The sequence below is a fragment of the Geotrypetes seraphini genome, chromosome 7 (assembly GCF_902459505.1).
Source record: "Geotrypetes seraphini chromosome 7, aGeoSer1.1, whole genome shotgun sequence".
Lineage (NCBI taxonomy): Eukaryota > Metazoa > Chordata > Amphibia > Gymnophiona > Dermophiidae > Geotrypetes > Geotrypetes seraphini.
The window spans coordinates 6,198,473-6,220,025 of NC_047090.1; the positions used below are offsets into that span (position 1 = coordinate 6,198,473).

The following is a 21,553-nucleotide window of genomic DNA, read 5'->3' on the forward strand; positions in this document are numbered from 1 at the left end:
TGAAGCATTGATGCCCTGCAGTTTTCGGATTGCCACGGCAACCCACGATCACACTCACTGCAGTTTGCTGAGCTTCCGCGGGTTGCCACAGCAACCCCGGGGGAAATCCGCAGGATAATTGCACATTGACGTAGTTTGTGGCTGCCGGCTCTGCGTTTCCTGCTCCTAATTTACTTCCATCTGTAAAGAGGGCAGTTAAGCTGCTTAATCCGGAAAGTAGAAGGTCATAGCGGAAAAAGAAAGGCAAAAGACAAATGTTCCTCCCAAACTAGGGCTTAGACTGTTGCTTATCACATTTCCATCAAGCCTTCCATGACCAGTTCATGGCCATGGTGAAGCTTCCACCAGTAGAATCCTAAATTGTACTCCATCTGGAGTCACTCAGGGGGGCACAGAGCTCCCAAAACCTAGCTATAAACTTAATTTTTTTATGTTTATTATTACTACTTATCATACGCAGTGCTGTACGTTTTGACATTTATACACGGTCCCTGCTCAGAAGAGCTTACAATCTAACTTGGACAGACAGACATGACATATAGGGTTGGGGATGCAGAACCCAAGGTAAGAGGAGTTAGGAGACGAAAGCGCTCTCAAAGAGGTGGGCTGACATTTATACACGGTCCCTGCTCAGAAGAGCTTACAATCTAACTTGGACAGACAGACATGACATATAGGGTTGGGGATGCAGAACCCAAGGTAAGAGGAGTTAGGAGACGAAAGCGCTCTCAAAGAGGTGGGCTGACATTTATACACTGTCCCTGCTCAGAAGAGCTTACAATCTAACTTGGACAGACAGACATGACATATAGAGTTGGGGATGCAGAACCCAAGGTAAGAGGAGTTAGGAGACGAAAGCGCTCTCAAAGAGGTGGGCTGACATTTATACACGGTCCCTGCTCAGAAGAGCTTAAAATCTAACTTGGACAGACAGACATGACATAGAGGGCTGGGGATGCAGAACCCAAGGTGAGAGGAGTTAGGAGTCGAAAGCACTTTCAAAGAGGTGGGATGATATTTATAGAGGGTCCCTCCTCGGAAGAGCTTACAGTCTAACTTGGATAGGGCTGGGGATGCAGAACCCAAGGTGAGAGGAGTTTGGAGTAGAAAGCACTCTCAAAGAGGTGGGCTAACATTTATAGAGGGTCCCTGCTCGGAAGAGCTTACAATCTAACTTGGATAGGGCTGGGGATGCAGAACCCAAGGTGAGAGGAGTTTGGAGTAGAAAGCACTCTCAAAGAGGTGGGCTGACATTTATACACGGTCCCTGCTCAGAAGAGCTTACAATCTAACTTGGACAGACAGACATGACATATAGAGTTGGGGATGCAGAACCCAAGGTAAGAGGAGTTAGGAGACGAAAGCGCTCTCAAAGAGGTGGGCTGACATTTATACACGGTCCCTGCTCAGAAGAGCTTAAAATCTAACTTGGACAGACAGACATGACATAGAGGGCTGGGGATGCAGAACCCAAGGTGAGAGGAGTTAGGAGTCGAAAGCACTTTCAAAGAGGTGGGATGATATTTATAAAGGGTCCCTCCTCGGAAGAGCTTACAGTCTAACTTGGATAGGGCTGGGGATGCAGAACCCAAGGTGAGAGGAGTTTGGAGTAGAAAGCACTCTCAAAGAGGTGGGCTAACATTTATAGAGGGTCCCTGCTCGGAAGAGCTTACAATCTAATTTGGATAGGGCTGGGGATGCAGAACCCAAGGTGAGAGGAGTTTGGAGTAGAAAGCACTCTCAAAGAGGTGGGCTGACATTTATACACGGTCCCTGCTCAGAAGAGCTTACAATCTAACTTGGACAGACAGACATGACATATAGGGCAGGGGATACAGAACTGAAGGTGAGAGGAGTTAAGAGTCGAAAGCACTCTCAAAGAGGTGGGCTGACATTTATACATGGTCCCTGCTCAGAAGAGCTTATAATCTAACTTGGACAGACAGACAGACATGGCATATAGGGCTGGGGATACAGAATCCAAGGTAAGAGGAGTTAGGAGTCGAAAACACTCTCAAAGAGGTGGGCTGACATTTATAGAGGGTCCCTGCTCGTATGAGCTTACAATCTAACTTGGATAGGGCTGGGGATGCAGAACCCAAGGTGAGAGAAGTTTGGAGTCAAAAGCATTCTCAAAGAGGTGGGCTTTTAACTGGGCTTTGAACACTGCCAGAGACAGGGTCTGCCCTAGAGGTTCTGGCAGCTTGTTCCAAGCACACGGCGAAGTGAGGCAGAAGGGACGAAGTCTGGAGTTAGCAGTTGAAGAGAAGGGACCTACCTCTATTTAAGCATTGAAGTTAGACTAAGCACACTTCTAGTACATGACTAAGCTTGAGTGAAACATCACCATCTTTTTATCCGATGTGTCCTCTGATAAAACATTCCTTGTAGCAGGTTCTTCTCCAGTTGCTCACTTGTATCAGTGTTTAAACCTGAAGGCTCCTGGCAGAGGGCATTATCACGTATGGGACCAGTCATGTGGAATAATGTGTCTGTGGACATTTGCTCTGAGACTCGTATTGATTTTCTACATGTTTTTCTCATAAGTTTACTTCTCAGTGAGATTCTTATCACCAGGAGATCATAGATGAAGCATGAGATTTAAGAATAAACCAAACTGAAGTGATGAGATATTTGTGTCATGTCTTAGAGGAGCTGGCTGATTTTTGAATGGGCAGGAGGTGATGATGCTGGCATCTTTTCGGAGTTTAACTAGAAGTGCAAGAACCTTGGTTCCTAATCTTTATAAAAACACCTGCGTGCCCCAGTCGGTGGTTCTTGAGGATATCACGGTGGATCCATAAGAGACAGGCGGGGTAAAATCCAGCCTGTTTCTGAGACTGTAGCTTCCCAGTGAATAGCATTGGCAGACGTTGCCTATAAGATGGGCCCCAAATTGCCAAACCAGGAATAAAGCTGATGAAACAGGGCAATTAGTTAAGTCTAGTGTCAAAATCTGTGGACATGATCTATAGATTTTCCCAAAGGCTGTTGCTTTTCCACAGAGGTTGCTAACGTTTACGGCTGCGAAGATTGCGTTTTGTCCTTCTCCTCATCCTCTTAAACCCGTCTACTAGAATCTACTCCCCTGCCATTCTCCAACAGTTTCTCTCCCGCTTCCCCCCCCCCCAAGTCACTCTCCCCCCCCTTAATCAATCCCCCATTAGCCTCTTTTTCCTTCACTAACCCCACTTCCCCTAATACAGTAAATGATGCAGACAAAGAGCCACATGTCTGCCCAGTAAGTCATTCGTACTTAAATACTGGTTGGCAATTTGCCATCAAGCCACCTACATAGCGACTGTTAAGGGCGATGTAGTCTTAGGACAGTCTTTTATGGCCAAAAGTATTGCTAACAGTATTTAGCTTGCTAATCTCAGCATTAAGATGTTTCCTCCCCCCCCCCCCTCCCCGAGATGCACAGCATAGGCAAACTAGGCATGTGCCTAGGGCCCGAATGTTTATGAGGGGCCCTTTGAGATGTGCTAATTGAGTAGCTCCTAAGGTCTATTTTTGCCCTGCGATGTCAGCTGCTGACAGAAAGAAGAGTTGCAGGTGAGAAAACAGAGAAATCTTTGGCCATACAGGTCAATCTAGTCGTCCTCTCTCTGGTCAGCATAGAAAATGCAGCAGTCCGATTAATTTTCAGTTGGAAAAAATCAGATCATGTCACTTCTTTCTTTCTCTTTCTCTGTATCTAGCTATCATCTATCTACATACAAGTTTGTCCTAACGTGACACATGCCAAGGAGCTACACGTCCCACTCCGTATTCGCGGTTTCCGTATCTACGGATTCACTTATTCACGATTTTAAACCTAAAATTCCTTTTTCTTTTTTCGGGCTATTTTAAACTAAACTAAACCTTAGGTTTGTATACCGCGCCATCTCCACAAGTGTAGAGCTCGGCACGGTTTACAGGGTTAGGATGAAAAGGAGCTACAATGAAGGGTTATAGGAAAGGAGCTAGGAAGATAAAGAACCAAAGAGCGGGAGGTGTTAGATTTTTGAAAAGAGCCAAGTTTTCAGGTGTTTGCAGAAGGATTGGAGGGAGCTTGAAACTCTGAGCGGGGATGTGAGGTTGTTCCAGAGTTCTGTGGTTCTAAAGGGGAGGGATGTTCCTAGTTTTCCTACGCGGGATATACCTTTTGTAGAGGGGAATGATAGTTTCAGTTTTTGGGAGGATCTAGTGGAATTAGGGTTAGAGGAATTCCAGAAGAGTGGGATAACGGGAGGGAGGATGCCATGTAGGATCTTGAAGGCTAAACAGGCACATTTAAAGAGGACTCTGGAGTGAACTGGGAGCCAGTGAAGTTTGGACAGGAGTGGGGAGACGTGGTCGAACTTGCCTTTTGCGAAAATAAGCTTGGCCGCGGCGTTCTGGATCAGCTGAAGTCTATGGAGTTTTTTTGTTTAGTTAGGCTTAAATAGATGGAGTTGCAATAATCCAGTCTAGAGAGGATGGTGGATTGAACAAGGACGATGAAGTGAGAATGATGAAAGTACGATCTCGCTTTCCTCAGCATATGAAGACCTAAAGAAGCATTTTTTTACCAAGAAGTTGAGGTGGTCATTGAAGGAGAGAGAGGAGTCTATGATGATGCCAAGGACTTTGCTTGAAAACTCAAGCCTTTCCTAGTGGGTCTAGTGGGTTTTCAGGCAGGAGCGATCTTCCCACGCTCCTGCCCCGTGCAGATCGCGCTCAGGAAATGGCTCGAGAGACGACGGGAGCTGAAGGCAGCCATTTCCTGTGAGCGATCTGCACGGGGCAGGAGCGTGGGAAGATCGCTCCTGCCTGAAAACCCACTAGACCACCAGGAAAGGCTTAAGGGGGGGCTTACAGGGCTTAAAATACCTGGGGGAAGTGGGAATTAGGGGTAGAACCGGCCTCAATATTATTTGCGGTTTTTTAATATTCGCAGGCCGGCTCTGCCCCTAACCACTGCGAATACAGAGGGGGAAGTGAAGTAGCAATGTACATTTCTTTGAAATCCATCGGTCATAGGCAGGGGAGTGAGGTGAAGAGGTCTGTTTATTGCTCTCCTAAACTTGAGACCTATTTTTAAAGGATCTGATCTTTGGGGGGCAGTCGGTATGAAGGGTACGTCGGTATGAAGGGTACGTCGAAGGGCATTTTGAGGCGTATTTCATCCTGGCAGCGGAGGGATCTGTTTGGCACATACGGAGGAAGCTTGATTGTCGCGTCGTGCGAGGATTTGAACACTCGCATCAGGCCCCACGGGGGTAGCCAGTGAGCTGACGGTCGAGCCTTCCTGTCTCATTGGTGTCCTGGGTGCTTTGCCACCGTTCTGTTGAGTCTAAGCAGTATCGCTTTCCTCTGAATCTGCCTTGTTAACTCTAATAGATGTTAGTTACAACTTATTTACATTGGAGGTAAAGGTCAAGTATAAACTAACAGAATACGGAGGAGCAGTTAATTGAATCTTTATTTTCAAGAGTATAAACATTAGCCTTTATTGACTCTGCCTCATTAGAGTGATTTTAGCTTAATGTAGCTTATTGTATGGCTATTATGCAAGGATGGTTTTTTTTTTTTTGGGGGGGGGGGGGTTTGACCTAGCAGTTTCTTCCATCTCCTTTCACTTCCCAGCTCTGTCAGAACCAGGTTTCAAAGTTCATGTTTTATTTCATATAAGCATTGCCATACTGGGACAGACCGAAGGTCCATCAAGCCCAGTGTCCTGTTTCCAACAGTGGCCAACCCAGGTCACAAGTACCGGCAGAAACCCAAAGAGTAGCAACATTCCAGAGCTGAGATTGTGATGTCATAAAGCCTCAATCCACCAATGCCTAAGAGCCAACCTCAGCAGTGATGTCACAATGGCTTCACTGTCTTATACTTGGCTCACATAAGAACCTAAGAGTTGCCGTACTGGGACTGACCAAAGAAGGTCCATCAAGCCCAGTATCCTGTTTCCAACAGTGGCCAACCCAGGTCCCAACTACCTGGCAGAGACCCAAAGAGTAGCAATGTTCCAGAGCTGAGATTGTGACATCATAATGCCTCATTCCACCAATGCCTAAGAGCCAACCTCATCAGTGATGTCACAATGGCTTCATTGTCCTATACTTGGCTCACATAAGAACATAAGAACTGGCATACTGGGACAGACCAAAGGTCCATCAAGCCCAGTATCCTGTTTCCAACAGTGGCCAACCTAGATCCCAAGTAGTACAACAGATTTTATGCTGCTTCTCCAATGAATTTCTCCAAGCAATCTCAATGAAGGCCTAAGGACTTCTCTTTGACACAGCCATTGGAGCAGTTTGCAATCTAATCAACCACTCTTAAGTGTTTCTCTATCTGTCCCAGTGGGCTAACAATTTAACCTGGAATAATGGAGGGTTAAGTGACTTGCCCAGTGTCTCCAGCAGCAGAGCTGGGATTGAACCCACAACTTCAGGGTTTTGAGGCAGCAGCTCTAACTACTAGGCCACGCCTCCCAGGGAGTGGCCTAGTATTTATAACTGCTCTTGAGCAGGTGGGAAGGCCCATGCTTCAGTCTAGCTGCAGTTACTGCTGGTTTATCCCTGGTATTTTATAAGAGACACAAAGGCTTTATCAACACTTTCCTTCAACGATCACTTCAACTCCCTAGTAAAAAAATGTTTCTTTAGCCTTCACATGCTGAGAAAAGTGAGATCCTGTTTCCATCAAAAACACTTTGCCATCCTTGTCCAATCCACCATCCTCTCCAGACTGGACTACTGCAACTCTATCTACCTTAGCCTAACAAAGAAAAACCTTCAAAGACTCCAGCGGATTCAGAATACCGCTGCTAAGCTTATCTTCGCAAAAAGCAAATTCGACCACGTCTCACTGCTTTTATCCAAGCTCCACTGGCTTCCTATTATCTCCAGAGTCCACTTCAAATGTAACGTAATGTAACCTGATTTATCTTCCAATGTTATTATGTCTATACACTCATTCTGTTATTAAGTCTATACCCTCAATCTGTATTCTCCAATGTCATGTACCCTCCTGGAAATGTCCAGTTCTCTTCTTATGTAATCCGCTTTGAACCGCAAGGTACAAGCGGAATAAAAATCACTAATGTAATGTAAATGTGCCTGCCTCACTTTCAAGATCCTACACGGTATCCTCCCCCCCTTCATTCCTCTTTCTTGGAACTCCTCTAACCCCCAATTCTGCCAGATCCACCCAAAAACTGAAACTTTCCTTTCCCTCTCTAAAAGGCGTTTCACTTGTAGGAAAACTAGGTTCTTCCCTCCCTTTCAGAATCACTCAGCTCTGGAACAACCTTACCTCCCCTCTTAGGAATATGAGCTCCCTCCAACTCTTCCGTAAACATCTGAAAACCTGGTTATTCTCAAAAATGTAACTCCTCCTCCCTCTCTGGTTATTCTAGTCTTCTAAATTTTCTCTTCATTTTGCCTCTTCCCTCCACTGGAGTTCCTTTCTACCCTAACTCTTGTTAACCGTGTCGAGCTTTACGAATTTAGAGATGATGCGGTATACAAACCTAAGGTTTAGAAATGCACTAGAAATAGGGACTTGCTTACCCTACAAACCTTGGCTACCTGTTATAAAATTACCCTCATAACAATGATATCCAGCTACTGTCTCTACAGTATAGTGTTATTACATAAGTAGCAGATATAACTCTGGGGATACGATATCTGTTTCATGTTCAGTAGATTATTGCCAAATACCCACATCCCTCTCTTGAAAATTTGCCTCATTGCATTTAGAGAGTACAGAATGAAACATAGAAACATAGAAATAGACGGCAGATAAGGGCCACGGCCCATCAAGTCTGCCCACTCCAATGACCCTCCCTATCTATCTTTGCGGATAGATCCCACATGTTTGTCCCATTTGGCTTTAAAATCTGGCACGCTTCTGGCCTCAATAACCTGAAGTGGAAGACTATTCCAGCGATCAACCACCCTTTCGGTGAAGAAGAACTTCCTAGTGTCACCGTGCAGTTTCCCGCCCCTGATTTTCCACTGATGTCCCCTTGTTGCCGCGGGACCCTTGAAAAAGAAGATATCCTCTTCCACTTCGATGCGACCCATGAGGTACTTGAATGTCTCGATCATATCTCCCCTCTCTCTACGTTCCTCGAGTGAGTAGAGCTGCAACTTCCCTAACCGCTCCTCGTATGGGAGCTCCTTGAGTCCCGAGACCATCCTGGTGGCCATTCTCTGGACCGATTCCAGTCTCAGTACATCCTTGCGGTAATGTGGCCTCCAAAATTGCACACAGTACTCCAGGTGCGGTCTCACCATGGATCTATACAGTGGCATAATGACTTCAGGTCTACGGCTGACGAAACTCCTGCGTATGCAACCTATGATTTGCCTTGCTTTGGATGAAGCTTGCTCAACTTGGTTTGCAGACTTCATGTCATCCCTGACAATCACCCCTAAGTCTCTTTCTGCTTCAGTTTTTGTCAAGATCTCGCCATTTAGGGTGTAAAGCTTGCATGGATTTCGGCTTCCCAGGTGCATGACTTTGCATTTTTTTGGCATTGAAACTGAGTTGCCAGGACCTAGACCAGTGCTCCAGTAGAAGTAGGTCTTGCATCATATCATCTGCCATTGAATTATTGTCTGTTGTGCTCTTGTTCACTACATTGCTTAGCTTGGCATCATCGGCGAATAATGTTATTCTTCCTCGGAGCCCTTCTGTCAAGTCTCTTATGTAGATGTTGAACAAGATCGGGCCCAGGACGGAGCCCTGTGGCACTCCACTTATCACCTCTGACATTTCGGAGGGGGTGCCATTCACCACTACCCTCTGAAGCCTACCTCCAAGCCAGTTCCCAACCCAATTTGTCAATGTGTCGCCCAAACCTAAAGAACTCATCTTGCTTAGCAACCTGCGGTGTGGTACGCTATCAAATGCTTTGCTGAAATCTAGGTAGACAATGGCATTGGGACAAATTTTTCCCCATCCCTGCATTCCCGTCCCATCCCAGCGAGTTCTTTTCCTGTCTCTGCCCCATTCCCACAAGCTCCGTCCTCATCTGCATAAGCCTCAAATGCTTTAAAATCATAAGTGTTCGAGGCTTGTGCGGTTAAGGCAGAGCTTACGGGAATGGGGCAGGGACAGCGAGAAAAGGGACAGGGAAATTGAATTCCTGCGGGGACGGAGAAAAATTTGCCCCCGTGTCATTCTCTAGTAGAGAGTTCAAAAAGGAATGGATGGCTCAAAGGAATGGTCACATTATTACATAGTAACATATGTCCAGTGTAAATCCCGGTGCAGCTGGTTTATAAGAAACTAGTATTTTAGCCTGTTACATTAACGGGTGCTAGAATATATGTCTGTCTGTCTTTCTTTCTGTCTCTCTCTCCCTCCCGCTGTCTTTCTTTCTGTCTGTCTCTCTCCCTGACCCCCTCTGTCTGTCTGTTTGTGTATCTCCCTGCCCCTGTGTCTTTCTTCTTTTCTTTTTGTCTCCCTTCCTCCCGCTGTCTGTCTGTCTGTCTTTCTATCTATCTGTCTCTCTCCCTACCTCCTATGCAGCAGTATTTCTCTCCCACCACTTCCTTGTGCAGCAGCCAAAGCAGCATCCCCTCCCCCTCCATTTCCCTCCCCCCATACCACTTCCCTGTGCAGCAGTAGTAGCGTTTCCTCTACCCCCCTTTCCCTTCCCGCGGTCCCGACTACGAACCTGGTGATTCCAGCAGCGTGTGCAGCAGTCTTCACATGCTGCTTCGTGTCCTACTGCCCTGATTTACTCTGGCACGTCCCTGATGACATCATCAGAGATGCGGCAGAGCAAATCATGGGCAGTAGAAGGGCCCGAAGCAGCGTGTGTAGACTGCTGCACATGCTGCTGGAATCGCCAGGTTCGTAGTCGGGATCGCGGGAAGGGAAGGGGGGGGGGGGCTGCAAAGGACTCGGGTCCCGGGCAGCGAGGGTCAGCGCAAGAGCCGGGGCAGAAAGTTGCTGGGCTCCTCGAGTCTGTCGCGGAGGCCAGGCCGGCTCTGTTTCTCGGCTCGTCCAGGGGAGGGGGGGGGCAGGAGGCGCTCTTTGTGCCCCAGCCCTTTGGAGGGTGCGTGTGAGTAGCCGGGAGGCCTAGGCGGTGACAGGGGCTGCGGCGGCCGTCTCCGAGTGACACCAACTCTCGCTTCTCCTTTTCTGTCACTCCCGGACCGCTGCCCCGCGCCCTCTGACGACTATGGTACACTTTTATTTTCCCCCCCTCTGTGGCTGCCTCTAAATGCCCCGCCGCCAAACGCGCCTGTCGCGTCTTTAGCGCACCTTCGGATACGTAGTAAGCGCGCATGCGCACTCTTGCCGGCACATCCCGACAGATCAGATCTCAGGGAACACGCGGTGAGAGTGCGCATGCGCACTTAGCGTTTTATTATTATAGATGAGTAGCTAGTCTCTAGCTTGTGACACACACCTCGTGGATATGCTAAAGACAAGGTGAAGGGACCGTTGGGGGGAGAGGGAGGCACGGATCCAGAATCAAATTAACTTGGCATAAAGGTCCCAATAGTGAAAGAGCTGGGGGTGAAGGAGATGAAGACTGATGTACATTTGCAGAGGGGGAGGGGGGGTGCGGACTGATACTGAAATATCAGAGGTTGCTACAAGGCAATTAACGTTCATTGTGAGAGCCGTGTGAGGGTTATATTCGTTTAACATATCACTATATAAAATCATAGTATTAAAATGTTTCTCTGCGGATTTCTTGCAAATTTAGTAAAACAAAGTCTGCAAATGCATTGCGGTTCATTCTGTTGATTCAAACCACGTGCATTTGTTAGCCTGAGTTCTGCATCATGGACTTCATGTAGGAAAATGCTTGTGACTTTGAAAATTCCTGGGCAAATAATTCAAAATTATTATAAGGAGAAAAATAGTGCTCAAAATACCATATCACATGAATAAAAACTGATGAGCGCCATCTAATGAGGAAGATATTTTTGTTATGCTATACCAGGGGTAGGCAATTCCGGTCCTCGAGACCCGGAGCCAGGTCAGGTTTTCAAGATATCCACAATGAATCTGTATGAGATGGATTTGCATGCACTGCCTCCTTGAGATGCAAATCTATTTCATGCATATTTATTGTGGATATCCTGAAAACCTGACATGGCTCCGGTTCTCGAGGACTGGAATTGCCTGCCCCTGGGCTATACTTTAGTGTCAGCATAACTTCTTATCATGATTCAGAAAAACATTGTGGGTGTTCATTGTGGATTTGATTTTTTTTTTTTTTGGGGGGGGGGGGTTAATTTTCTTCAAGTTGTGTACAAAGTACAAAAATAAAGTGAAGTTTTTATAAATGAAAAAATAAAGCGCTTATCTTTATCCCAGCGGTGGCTTGTGCCGTTTCACATCAAGGCTTCATCGGGGAAGTGCTTTATAACGATTGAACCAATGCTCGTTTCATGTAATATTCACAGCTTCTTTTTTTTCCCCATTTATAAAAACTTCACCGTTTTGCTGTTCGAGAAAGACTTTATTCTCGCACTTTGCACACAATTGGAAGAAAAGAAAACAGAAAAAAATGATCAAACCCCCAATAAACACACCTGTGTGCAAGATAAGAAGTTATGCCGATTCTGAGGCATAGTGTAAGAAAAAAAATCTCGAGGTCTTTTCCTCGTTTTGTTAACATCGTGAGTTTTTATTCCTGGGTAAATGGCATCTGGTGATCTCTCTCTCTCTGTCCTTCTCCTTTCCAGGCTCCAGATGTTGGAGGCCATTTGCAAACACTGGGAGGGCCCAATCAGCCTGGCCCTCTACCTCTCCGACGCAGAGGCCCAGCAGTTCCTGCGTTACGCTCAGGGCTCGGAGGTCCTCATGAGCCGTCACAACGTCGGCTACCACATAGTTTACAAGGAAGGCCAGTTCTACCCCGTGAACCTTCTACGCAACGTGGCCATGAAGCACGTGAACACACCGTACATGTTCCTATCCGACATTGATTTCCTGCCTATGTATGGACTCTACGAGTACCTCAGGTAACTGGATACAGCCATGTTGGCTACATTTCTGTCGATGTGGATGAGACGCACTGATCAGCTGCCCTGTTCCATCCTGGAAAAAAAAATTATTATTTATTTTACTATTTATATACCACTTATCACCTAAGTGGGGTACATTCAGGTAGTCTAATGTACCTGGGGCAATAAGTGACTTGACCAGGGTCACAAGGAGCAGCATGGGTTTGAACCCATAACCTCGGGCTATAGTTTTAACTACTGTACCACTCTAGAAATCAAAAGTGAGCCAAGTAAAGGGCAATCAAGCCATTGTGACATCACTGATGAGGTTGGCTCTTAGGCATTGGTGGAATGAAGCATTATGATGTCACAGCTAATCAGCTTTGTGAAATAACTCTTGAAAATGCAACCTAGGATTGGAGGACACTGTTGCAGGTTTCAGGGTCTCGCTGCGTCTTTGTCAGGTCTCTTACCTTTCAAGGACGCAGCGAGACCCGGAAACCAGCAACATGCACAATGCCAGCTGCAGAAACCCTGAGAGAGCAAAAACATTGGATGTTAGTGGGTATGAGGAAGGAAAAGAAGGCAGCACGGTTCAGTCCTGGGCCTGACGTCAAATGATAAGGAGCAGAACTCACCTGAGGCCCGCAAAGTTTCAGATGCTCCATGATTCCATTTTTAAATGCTTTTGGAGTAGCTGTTTTCCTTCTAAAAAGATTTTGCATATTGCCATATAGTATACTTGAACTGCTCTATCTTAACCCCCGGTTGGGTTATGGTAGAGCAGTTTGAGTATCCTATAAGATACTTTTCAAAATCTTTTTAGAAGGAAAATAGATTCTGAGATAGAGGGAATATAAATCCCTTTGAGCTGTGATGGAGTAAAAAAAAAAAGAAGGAATCTGTCGGAAAACAGACAGCTTTGAAGTGCAAGTAGTGGGATATAATATTCTCCACTTAAGCAAAGTGATGGAACATAGTGAAATGCTAACAGAGATGGGATCTTATAAGATCATGAAGGGCATAGAGAGAGTAGAGAAGGACAGATTCTTCAAACTTTCGAAAAATAAAAGAACAAGAGGACACTTGGAAAAGTTGAAAGGGGACAGATTTAAAACGAATGCTAGGAAGTTCTTCTTTACCCAACGAGTGGTGGACACCTGGAATGCGCTTCCAGAGGGAGAAATAGGGCAGAGTACAGTACAGGGGTTTAAGAAAGGATTGGACAATTTCCTGCTGGAAAAGGGGATAGAGGGGTATAAATAGAGGATTACTGCACAGGTCCTGGACCTGTTGGTCCGCCGCGTGAGCGGACTGCTGGGCATGATGGACCTCAGGTCTGACCCAGCAGAGGCATTGCTTATGTTCTTATGTTCTTATGGTTAAGGTGATGAAGTAAACATAATAACACATTGGGAGATTGTAGTTATACCGGTGTTGATTGGACAGACGTCTAAAGTTTCAAGATGCTGTTAATGATTAATTCTTGCACCAGTGAACTACAGTGGTACCTCAGTTTACGAGTGCACCGGTTTGCGAGTGTTTTGCAAGTCGAGCAAAACATTCGCAAAATTGGTGCCTTGAAAACCGAGCTTGCCTCGATGTACGAGCGCCTCCCTCCTCGGAGAGGCCGGGAACTCGAAGGCCTTGAACATGCGCAGATGCTCAAGGCCCAGCAAAAAGGACGGCAGATCTTCGGGCACCGGCACCAGCATGTCCTGTGCGTTGGTGCCAGATGGAGGGTAAGCGAAGTGTTCAGGTGGGTGGGGGGTGCCGGATCGCGTCGTGGGGGGGGGGTGTACCAGGTTTTACACATATAAAAAGCCTCTGTAAACGTATTTCCCCCACCCCCCCCTAGAGAGTGGAGTGGAGGGAGTAGCCTACTGGTTAGTGCAGTGGCCGGGGAGCCAGGTTGCGTTCCTACTGCAGCTGCTTTTGACTCTGGGCAAGTCACTTAACCCTTTGTTGTACCTGGGCGTAATATGTAAACAACTTTGATTGTAACCGCAGGAAGGCAGTACATCTGACTTGTCAGACTCTTATTTACGAACGGGGGTTCTCGTTCTACCCTCAGTGTTCCAATGCGACCCTCTACCTCCCTCCCACAGGCATTTACCTTCTTCTGGCCGGTTCCCTCCTCCTTCTAGCTGCAGTCATTTCTCCGCCCAAAGCCGCGGGCAGCAGCTCCTACGTGCATCCCGCTGCTGAGCCAGAAGCCTTCCCTCTGACATTGGAGGAGCATGGGGAAGTGAGAGTAATGTTGGATGTGGTGGTGAAGAGGGAACAGTGGGATGGATGGAAAGGGACGCAAGGGGGGCCTCAAGGAGGTGGAGAAGGTGGGAAGAATACTAGGATCTGAGTTACATATAAATTCAACTTAAGAACGATTTTTAAAAATGGAACCCGTTCTTAACCCGGGGACTGCATGTACTATATATCAAATCCCATTCCCCCCAGATAAATCTTCTAAAACACTAATCAATGAATGTAGTACCTGCTTTCCTTAATAGACTGGCTGAATCAGGTATATATGTGCTCCACATTTAGGCGTGAGGATTTAACATCAGCCACAGAGCTGGTGTAAGTATCTAAGTGTTGCAGACACCTACTTCACCCCTTGCAATCATACGCTGTAACTTGCACAGGTATGTACAGAATAGGCCTTAGGTGGAAGTCTAGCAATTACACATGTATATGCATAATTGGTAAGTAAATGTTTGTGTCAGTATTATACAATTTCCACATAATGCCTAGGCAGAGGATCCCAAACTTTAAGGTTAAAGGTCACATATAGCATTTCAAACTATAGAAATGTAGAAAATGATGACGAATAAAGAATGTATGGCTACTAAGCTCTAAAATCCTCATCCTCTTACTCTGAGATCCTCTAGGCCAGGGCTAGGCTATTCCGGTCCTCAAGAGCCACAGGCAGGTCAGGTTTTAAGGATATCCACAATAAATATGCATGAGATAGATTTGCATCTCAAGGAGGCAGTGCATGCAAATCCATCTCATACATGTTCTTTGTGGATATCCTGAAAACTTGACCTGGCTCTGGCTCTCAAGAACTGGAATTGCCTACCCCTGCTCTAGGCTTCTCTGATGCTTACTTGAATTCAGATAATGTACTTATCCCCACCACCTCCACTGGGAGACCATTCAACCCAACCCATCTGCCACCTTTTTCGTTGATTCCTCCCGGTTCTTCGTCCCGCCTCCCTTTAACTACTGTGCAGGCTTGATGGGAGGAGTCATTCACCTCAGCTGCCTCTTCCTCCTCTGTCCACAGCATTTCCTGTCTGCTTCTCCACCTCCCCTAACAGCATGCCACACAGTTGATTAAATGAGCTCTGTGGTCACAGTTTGGAACCATAGAAACATGGCGGCAGATAAAGGCCAAATGGCCCATCCAGTCTGCCCATCCTGCACTAGAGCATTGACCCAGACCCATTGCGAGAGAGACAGGAAATAAACTCGTTTTTTTAATTACATGAGTGAGTCAACATCACCATCTAGTGCTCTCAACATAAACTGCAGACCTTGCACATTTGCAGTCATTTGACTGCATTACTGTAATGGTGTGCATGCTGGCATTTCACAACAGAACTGAATGAATAAAGCCCTTACAAAATGTAGCATTGCATTTTCTATGCAAAAACATTGGCTTCCAATTTCAAAATACCCTTTTTTGTGTGTTCCCAGCACTTCAGCATGACTCTCCGGGCATGTCTTGCATCCACTGCTGTCGTTGTTATGTCCACTTACCCTATTTGTAGATTTTATGAACCTCAACTGGTTTTCCTCCTCCAGCTCCCCAATTGGAGAAGATGTGCCTTTCTACTTAGCTCCAGAATTGTGGAATTCACTGCCTAAGTTTAACATTAACGTTAAGGTCTGAGTTGGTGTTGAAATCTTTAAAAAAAAGTAATTAAAACCTCATTTTTTTTCAACATAAAAATAACCTTACTGGGTCCGACCAATGGTTCCATCAAGCCCAGTAGTCCATCCTCACGGTGGCCAATCCAGGTCACTAGTACCTGGCCAAAACCCAAGGAGTAGCAACATTCTGGAATCCCAAAGAGTAACAAGATGCAGAAAATGTTTACTGTGGTTTATTACAGTGAGAGAGAAGTTCTTCCAAGTTATTTTCCTCTTGAATTGGTCATGGAAGAGGACCAGAGCTTGTTTCATCTAGCAGATTCACTGCCACTGGATCTTCTGAATCGTAGAAGAATCCTTGTTAGCAAGAGAGAAACGGGGAAATTTGTTTCCCTAGATTGTAATTAACTGTGATGATCCCCCACCCCTTTATTTTCAGGTTTAAAAAGGTTCAGCTTATGTTTGCTCTGTCTTGTTCCACCAGGAAGTCTGTTGTCCAGCTGGATCTGGCCAATATGAAGAAAGCGCTGATCGTCCCTGCCTTTGAAACACTGCGGTACCGTCTGTCTTTCCCCAAGTCCAAGGCAGAGTTGCTATCCATGTTGGACATGGGGACACTCTTCACATTCAGGTGAGGCTCTTAGAAACATAGAAAGATGACGGCAGATAAGGGCTACAGCCTATCACTGCCCACACTATTTACCCACCCTCTTAAGTCTACTGACCCCCCTAAAGTATAATTGTAATTATACTGCCACTCTACTGACCCTCTCTTTCAATTCTATACCCTAGTGACCCTATCCCTTGGCATGACCCTCGTAGGGATCCCACATAGGTATCCCATTTGTTCTTGAAGTCTGGGATGCTGCGTGCCTCGATCACCTGCATTGGAAGCTTGTTCCAATGCTCAATCACTCTCTCCGTGAAGAAGTACTTCCTGGCGTCTCCACAAAACTTCCCTCCCCTGATTTTGAGCGGATGACCTCTTGTGGTCGAGGGTCCCTTGAGAAGAAAGATATCATCTTCCACCTCGACCCGTCCCGTGATGTCCTTAAATGTCTCAATCATGTCTCCCCTCTCCCTACGTTCTTCGAGAGTGTAGAGCTGCAATTTGCTCAGTCTTTCTTCATACGGGAGACCCTTTAGCCCCGAGACACTTCCTGTATGCCATTGAGATTGCGCTTCAACGTTGCCGTGTCAGCGGTGGGAAACCTGCAGCCCATCCCTGAATTTTAGGCAGCTCATGAGACCATGGGAAGTGTACATAGAAAATGGCCCACACAGACACCATTAAACCAGGGTTTTGCCATGAGCGGAACTGCTGAAGGATACAACAAAGACATATTTGACAATGCCAGCAGCTGTTTGGCAAGACAGAATAGGATAACAGGTAGAGCCTGCAGCCTCATCACACTGAGGTTGTGAGTTCAAATCCCGCGCTGGGCAAGTCACTTAATCCTCCACTGCGCCAGGTACCTTAGATAGATTGTGAGCCCACCAGGACAGATAGGGAGAATCAGGGCCAAAGCGAGTTGCTTAAAAATGGATTTGCCGAGGACTGCAGAATTGTTGCAAATTCATTTTCAACCTTCTCTAGTTAATGACTCCACATGCCACAGCTCAACATCATTCAATGAGCAGACTTTGTTCCATTGAGAGCCTTGCGATTCACCTGCATTTGGCTTTAACCTTACCACCCTAGTAGACGACCAGCTCACTTGTACTCCTTCTATTTGATAAAGGTATCATGTGTGGACTAAGGGACACGCACCTACGAACTTTGCTAAGTGGAGGACTGCAACTACACCGTACCGAGTGGAGTGGGAAGCAGACTTTGAGCCATATGTTGTGGTGAGACGAGACTGCCCCGAGTATGACCGACGCTTTGTTGGGTTTGGCTGGAACAAAGTCGCACACATTATGGAGCTCGATGCACAGGTAAACCGCCACCTTCTGTCTGGGAAACCTCAGTCCCGCATAGAGATGCACATTCCTTAATGCACTTTAAATATATGGATCCATGTCCATACATTATATATCTATAACTAGTCGTTAAGCCCGTTACATTAACGGGTGCTAGAATTTATGTCTGTATTTTTCTTTCTGTCTCTTTCCTCCCTCCATTTCCCTGTGTAGCGCTGTCTCTGCTTTCTTCCTCAGTCTGCACTCTCAAGCTGTAACATTACTGCTTAGCTTTTTCTCCCTGCAAGCATCTCTGCTCTCTTTCTCATCCCCAGTCTCTTTGCTATTTTTCTCTTCTTGCAGGGGTCTCTGCTCTCCTTTCCTGCAAACTTCTGTTTTCTCTGTATGCTCTTGATCCTGTGTTTCCGTGTAGGTGTCTCTTCCTTTTTTTTTTTTTTATTCCTTCTTCACGTATGGTTGATTTATTAAAAGTTTTTATATTTTTCCTATTTGTTGCATGCCTGTCTCCTTGGCCGCTGTATGTTTCTCTTTTTTTTCTTTCTGTGTTTGTTTGTGTTTTTTTGCTGATTGTCTACTTGGTCGCTGTCAGTCTGTCTGTGTCATTGGCTGCTGTATGTCTTTTTTGCAGTCTAACTCCTTGGCCACTGTATGTCTGTATGGTTTATTTTCCTGAATTTATCCTTGGGCATTGTATTTTTTATTTTTTTCTGTTTGTCTCATTGGCTGTTTGTATTTTTTTTTTTTTTTTTTTTGCTGTCTCCTTGCCCACTGTCTCTCTGTCTGTCTCCTTGGCTGCTGTATGTCTGTTTGTCATTTTTTTCCCTGTGTCTCTCTCTCTCCTTGTCCTCTGTGTTTTGTTATTTTTTCAATCTGTCTCTTTAGCCCCCTGTCCTTCTGTGAGTGTCTGTGTGTCTCTCTCTCCTTGTACACTGTTGTTTTTTTGTTTTTTTCAATATCTCTTTAGCTCCTGATCCCCTCTCACTGACCCTTGCGCGACTGCATGTTATTCCGGCTGGGTTTCCATGGCAACCCTGCTCGCGGGTTTGTGAGTGTAGGGCCGTTTTGTCGGGTCTGGCGGCGCTGTGTAGCGGGGAGGCGGGGCCTCAGCACCGGCCGGGCGGCTCAGCACCGGCCGGGCGGCTCGCACCGCCGGCCCCCAGGAGCCCGAGGCCAGCGGCGGGGGAGGCAGGGACATGCCTGGTGTGCCATGGTGCAGGAGGAACGGAGATCAGCGGCTGGCTGCAGTCCTGCTTGTGGAGGCGATCGGCTGGTGACGTATAAGCGCGCATGCGCACTCCTTCGGCCACAGACCTACAGCGCACGGAACACGCAAATAAGAGTGCGCATGCGCGAGTTAGCCTTTTATTATATAGGATAATAAAATGGTAAGCATGCATGCGCACTCTAAAGCCGTGTTCCCTGTTCCGTCGGGATGTGGCCACAAGAGTGCGCGCTTACTACATCACCAGCCGCTGATCACCTCCACAAGCCGGGACCGCAGCCAGCTGCCGATCTCCGTTCCTCCAGCGGAGGGGGGTCTTGGAGGAGAGGGATTGCGGCCGCTCAGTGCCCCCATCGAGGAGCCCAGCAACTTTCCGCCCCGGCTCTTAAACTGACCCCGTTGCCCGGGACCCAAGTCCTTTGCAGCCGCCCCCCTTTCCCTTCCCGCGGGCCCGACTACAAACGTGGTGATTCCAGCAGCGTGTGCAGCAGTCTCCACACGCTGCTTCGGGCCCTTCTACTGCCCTGATTTGCTCTGCCGCGTCGCTGATTATGTCATCAGGGACATGCCAGAGTAAATCAGGGCAGTAGAAGGACCCGAAGCAGCGTGTGGAGACTGCTGCACACGCTGCTGGAATCACCACGTTTGTAGTCGGGACCGCGGGAAGGGAAAGGGGGGTAGAGGAAACGCTAATGCTGCTGCACAGGGAACTGGTGTGGGGGAGGGAAATGGAGGGGGAGGGAATGCCGCTTTGGACAGACAGACAGAGGGAGGAAGGGAGACGGAAAGAAAAGAAGAAAGACACAGGGGCAGGTGCACAGGGAACTGGTGTGGGGGGAGGGAAATGGAGGGGGAGGGAATGCTGCTTTGGACAGACAAACAGAGGGAGGAAGGGAGATGGAAAGAAAAGAAGAAAGACACAGGGGCAGGGAGATACACAGAAAGACAGACAGACAAAGGGGGCCAGGGACAGAGACAGACAGAAAGAAAGACAGCGGGAGTCGCGTCAGAGGGGTGTGGGATGCAGCAGAGGGAACTTTTCCAATGGGTGCAACTGGGTGGCTATTGGGAACCTCTGATCAGGGGCAGAGCAAGGTAAGTGTATCATAGGGATAAGAAGGAGGAGTGGGGAGAAAAAAGAAGGGACGCCTACTGCTGGACAGGGGGAGAAGGAAAGAGATGCTGATGGACAGGGGGGTGAAGAAAAAGGAACGGAGGCCTAATGTTGGACAGGGGGAGAAGGAAAGAGGTGCTGCTGGACAGGGGGGAGGTAAAACAAAGGGAGAAGGGCTGCTGCTGCATAAGGAGAGCAGTGAAGGGGTGGTGGTGGACACAGGAGAGGTAAAAAGAAGGGAGAATGGACAGAGGAAGCAGGCAAGGGTGGTGATGGACAGCCAAGGAAAAAGAAAGACAGAAAGAAAGAAAGCGGCTAAGGAGAGAGAGAGAAAAAAAGACAGACACACACACATATGTTCTAGCACCCGTTAATGTAACGGGCTATAAGACTAGTACTGAAATATTAACATCCATTAACAAATGTTTATTTCTTTATATACCTCTTTAAACCAAAGTGAATTACACTAAAGTATATAATATATAAAACAGCAGAACATATATAGAACAAACAGGACACAGTACATATTGTGATGTCATAATGCCTCGTTCCACCAATAAGAGCCATCCTCATTAGTGATGTCACAATGACTTCACTGCCTATACTTGGTAGAAAATGACATGGTGATAAAATTAATCACCGTTCCCGTCCCCACGGATAACCGCGGTAAACAATCTTCATGTCATTCTTTAAGGAGAGAGGGAAGAATCAGAGTATGAATGGCCACAACCACTGACCCGTAAGCTTTGCTTTGAAGAATGCCAGTGTAGAAGGACCGAGGTTGAAACAGACACTACAGAATGACAGTCTCTGGTATCCAGAGCAGATATTGTGATGTCATAATGCCTCATTCCACCAGTGCCTAAGAGCCAATCACATCAGTGACGTCACAATGGCTTCATTATCCTTGGCTCCCATAAGAATCAGAGTATGAATGGCCACAACCTCTGACCCTCAAGCTTTGCTTTGAAGAACGCTGGTGTAGAAGGACCGAGGTTGAAAGAGACACAAAAGAATGACACAGGACGGTTTCCTTTGGTTATCCGCTGGGACAGAGACAAAATTCTATCCCTGTGGTGTTCTCTACAATTGCGACCCTAGAGACAAAAGGGGGTTAACCCACAGAGAGGCAAAGGTACAACCCTAGCCACTTTTCTGGACAGACTGGATAGGCCAATGTGGTGCGTGTTGAGCATCATTTCACAATAACTGTTTTGTCCTGAGAGAGCCATCCTGAGACATTCCACTGGGGCTTCCTTTCTCGCTGGGAGACCATTTTACAGTTTTTCCATTGATATTTTCCTGAGCTTCATGCATGTTTTACCCATTTGATATCAACAGCTTTAAGGGGATACTATAATTATTTTCAATGTCCAGAGTAAAAATGAGTTAATCATAGATTTGAATATCTCATCTGGAGGAGGGAAATTTTCATAAGAGCATAAGAATAGCCAGTGGCTA

At 46.7% G+C, this 21,553-nt stretch overlaps 1 protein-coding gene across 2 annotated transcripts in view; it reads left to right on the forward strand.

Moving 5' to 3' along the window:
- LOC117363916 (LARGE xylosyl- and glucuronyltransferase 1) overlaps positions 1-21,553 on the forward strand; it is a 391,773-nt gene that overhangs the window by 367,060 nt on the left and 3,160 nt on the right. For both annotated transcript variants that reach the window (XM_033952487.1, XM_033952488.1), the window contains exons 12-14: positions 11,694-11,972; positions 16,318-16,464; positions 17,576-17,771. In XM_033952487.1, the coding sequence (XP_033808378.1) occupies positions 11,694-11,972; positions 16,318-16,464; positions 17,576-17,771 (622 nt within the window). The remainder of the gene's footprint in view (positions 1-11,693; positions 11,973-16,317; positions 16,465-17,575; positions 17,772-21,553) is intronic.